The sequence below is a fragment of the Adiantum capillus-veneris genome, chromosome 22 (genome assembly GCF_014529385.1).
Source record: "Adiantum capillus-veneris isolate H3 chromosome 22, ASM1452938v2, whole genome shotgun sequence".
Classification (NCBI taxonomy): domain Eukaryota; kingdom Viridiplantae; phylum Streptophyta; class Polypodiopsida; order Polypodiales; family Pteridaceae; genus Adiantum; species Adiantum capillus-veneris.
The window spans coordinates 112320376-112324453 of NC_140952.1; the positions used below are offsets into that span (position 1 = coordinate 112320376).

The 4078-nt window shown below is 39.0% G+C and overlaps 1 protein-coding gene across 1 annotated transcript; it reads left to right on the forward strand.

The window, feature by feature from the left end:
* Nucleotides 1–1803: 1803 nt before the first annotated feature.
* On the forward strand, nucleotides 1804–3360 carry LOC147430031 (uncharacterized). The gene has a single exon (XM_086496226.1). The coding sequence runs from the start codon at nucleotides 2325–2327 to the stop codon at nucleotides 3204–3206; it is 882 nt and encodes a 293-aa protein (XP_086352352.1). The 5' UTR covers nucleotides 1804–2324; the 3' UTR covers nucleotides 3207–3360.
* Nucleotides 3361–4078: the final 718 nt, after the last annotated feature.

Sequence of the window (4078 nt, forward strand, 5' to 3'; positions counted from 1 at the left end):
AAGATGAAAGATTTGGGATTGTTGCATCATTACTTGGGTCCCTCTTTTTACTACCCTTTAGATGCTCTTGCTACTCCTCCTTAAGGTGCCATCTCTTGTACACATTTCTTGTTTCAATGAGGCAGGTTTAGTTTGTTTTGGGTTATCTTTTGTGTCATTACTTGCTACCCCTATGAAGCTAGGTTTGAAGATTAGTCTTCTTAATTCTTTCTATCAATAAGCTGTTGTTGATATGCATTACGAGGCCAAATAATCAATATGCATTTTGACATGCGAGAAAATTTATGTTAAAAATTTACCAAATACCCTAGTTGGGAAAACTCTCAAAATACCCCTCAAATTTTGAAAAATCCTAAAGTACCCTTTATCAATTCTAGATGGATTGCTCTAATTTTTTCATTGGTTGATCTTCTTCAGTATAAAGATCTATTATGAAGTGTTTCAAACAAAAATTGTGTCTCACTTTAATATCGTGTCGTTTTTCATTGAAAAAATGCCGATTGAGGGCAAGCGAAAAAGGAGAAATTTCACCCCAAAAGAGAAAAAAATAGTGTAAAAAATTAAAAAAACAGCTAATTTTTTAAATTTTCCTCTTGGCAAATTCAAGAAAATGAATTTTCTATGTTTGGGAAAATAGTTTTTCCCGAACGCTGGCATGGAAAACCAATCGTACCATAAGGAGTTGCGAAATATAATGTGTTTAAAGATGTGTATGAGAGTGGCAAGGGGTATTTTGGGAACTGTGGAAAAATTAAAGGGGAGTTTGGGAACTTTGGGCAAATATGTGAGGTAATTGTGGGAATTTTTGAAATTGAGGGATATTTTGAGAAATTTTCGCAAATTTGAAGAGCATTATTTGGTGAATTTTTCATGTAAAAACTTTGTCAAAATATCGAGATTTTCTATGAGGAGTCGTCTTAAAGAGAGGGGGGGGGTATTCTATACGCAATGTATGTAAAGAAAAACAAATGTTGCCTTGTTTGTTCGGTGGTCCTTCATGCGTGCGAAAGCAACGTAATGACCATGAGAAGTTTGAATGATACTCGTCCAGTGTGAAAGCGCAAGGAATTCTAATGTACGCACGTTGCAAAAGGCTATAGAGGAACAGCAAGGGGGGAGCCTACTAGCCTAGCCTAGGAGGGGAGAGGAGGTCATTCGGTTACGGAAGGTACGGAGCCTACTCCACCACTCATTTTAGAGAGAGAGAGTCATGGATGTATTGATCCAGTTGATAGTTGACAGGTGTTCTTTGATATTTCTACGAAATTGGAGAGAGAGAGAGAGAGAGAGACTTTGAATCATCCATGAGCTATAATACTTTTAACCCTTTGAAATTTCCTCTCTCTTGACACCTGCATTTTTTTTTTTTTGTGTGTATTTTTGTGTGTGTTGGGGGGGGGGGGGGAGGGGGGGTTCATCCTCCCAAGAAGGAGAAATTCCACCCCAAAATAATGGAAAATAGTGTAAAAACTTGAAAAAGTAGCCTAATTTTTTAAAATTTCTTCTCGGTTTTTGTGTGTTTGGAAAAATGATTTTTCCCACTGACTTGTAAGCTTCTTGTCTTTTTATTTTATCCTTATTATCGTCAAATATATATATATATATATATATATATTGAAGTTTTTGAACAGATAATTGTTCAGGTCCTCAGGATTCAGAATTCTTCCTTTCTTGTACTTGCAAGTACAGTAAAAAAGTGTTAGCTCATCATTAATGGTCCCCCACTCTCTCTCTTTCTCCTCTCTCTAAACCCCCCGCCCCGCCCCCTTATAAAGAGGTGAAGGTGCTTCAAAGTTCAAGCTTATTGCCTGCAGAATATATATTGATTCAGCAGGCAATATTTCTTGTTCTTACTATTATAGCCACCAAGCATCTCTCCGATACCTTCTCTAAGATTCTCTTTTTACTCTTAAACGAGCCCTGTTTTTTTCTCTGCCTATTGGGTGCCTTTTACATACAACCTTACTTGCCATTAATACTGCATTTCAGCCTTGATTATCGTCATCATTCAGCCTTAATTGCCATTACTAATGCATTTCAGCTTTGATTACCATCATATCTTATTGGATTAATTAAGCCTTTAATTACCATAACACAGCATTTCACCTTTGATTCTCACCAGATGATGCGCTATTGGGTTTAATTCAATGAGCATTTCAGTTTTGATTAATAATACCACTGTGCTGATCTCGCTGCGAATTAGATTAATCCGTGCTTTCCCATTATAATATTTATATGGTTAAGACTATGGATTTGCACGGAGTTTTTGAGGTTCATTAGTGCACAAAAAAGCAGAGATTTGATTTTCACAGAGTTTGCTAATTATGGAGGAAGAGCGCCCTCTTCTTCCGGCCTCCAAGCCAGTGATGAAGAAGATTAGGAGTAGCAGAGGCTTCTTGCCCAAAGTCAGATTGAAGCTGGCACGCATCATGAAGGCTCTTGGTAGATCTGCGGCCCGCCTCCGCCCAAGATCAAAACCCTCCTTCAGGCTCAATCTTTGTATGCAAAAGGACCTTCAAAGCACAACCAAAGGTAAGCCTCCACATACCCCTTATTTTAATTCTTACCATATGAGTCATGTAAAGGCCCATAAAGGTCTCGTCACCTCTGCCCACCACCATGTGAACGACCCCTTCCAACCTCCTCCTAGCCATCATCCCCGATATTGTGATGGCGGTCGCGATGATGACGATAAATTTGATTCAGAGAGCTTGGCCTTGCTACATTCACGAACCTCTAACAAGCATGGCGATATATCGCCCACTCCCCACGTGAACCTCCCCTTACGCAAAAAGGCACAACCTTCCAATGATCATTTGGTGTTGTCTTGTAACCCTAAGAAGCATGGTCACATGGCTTTCATTGGCCATGATGATCATTGGCTCAAGCTCCGTATTCGACGATGGCAGCATCGCATGAATGGAACCCTAACAAGTTTGGGGCCTCATAAGATGGACCATGTCCCACGTGATGTGCCCAAGGGTTGTGTAGGGGTCTATGTGGGCTTAGAGCAAACGCGCTTTATAGTACCAATTCTACATCTAAACCATCCTCTTTTTGCCAGCTTGTTTGAATGCATGCATGACAATGAGGGGTTTTCTCAATCAGGGCCCTTGTGGATCCCATGTGACGTAGCGGAGTTCGAAACACTACACTCGCAAGTCAAGCAACTTAGCAAGAAACATCGTCATGGGTACTCACTTTAAGGTTGAACGAGGACATTCAAAGAGAGATCCACTTGGAGCATGGAGTCAAATTGTTTGACATCCACCACCGTGTTTGGATTATTGAAGTGCACTACATCAAAAGAGAGTTGTGTAGAAATATTAAAACAGTGAAAGATGGAGGTGTTTTGTCCTTGCTCATTGCTTATTGTTGTATAGTCGCTTTGAAAGACTCATCTTAACGTGAAGCATGATGTGAGTACACTTCAAACCAAATGCAAACCACCAACTTGATAAGAGATTTTCCCCCCCACAACTCTCTCTCTCTCTCTCTCTCTCTCTCTCTCTCTCTCTCTGCATGTGCAAAGACATTGAAACATAACTTGTACGCCTTCTCCCTTTTCGGTTTCTTTTAGAAGGTCAAAAAATGTAGGGGAAATTACCAAAATACCCTTGTGTCTATTTTTGTTGGATTGTTCAAGATTTTCTAATCTTTATTCCTTTTGACAATTGAGATCCGATTTTGAGTGCTTAGAACGTAATTTGTCACAAATTACCTCGCAATGAAAGGCAATTATGTGTAAAAATAATGAAGCAATTCATCTTGAAAACCTACATAACCAGCTCAACTTCTACTTTTAGCATCTTGTATTGATAGACATATAGTCTTCTTATGAAAAAGCTACAATATTTTATTTTTTTGAAATATTTAATCCCACAACCTTGGGAAATTTGGAAAATTTGAAGGGCATTTCATGACAAAATCTTGGGGGTATTTAAGGAATTTCCACAATTTAGAGGGGTATTTTTGTAATTTCTCGAAAATGTATGTGTGTGTGTGTGTGTGTGTGCGCGTGCGTGTACAAATGTCTTTGAGCTTCAAAAAGAAGCCTCAGAGGTAAGGTTGACTTTTA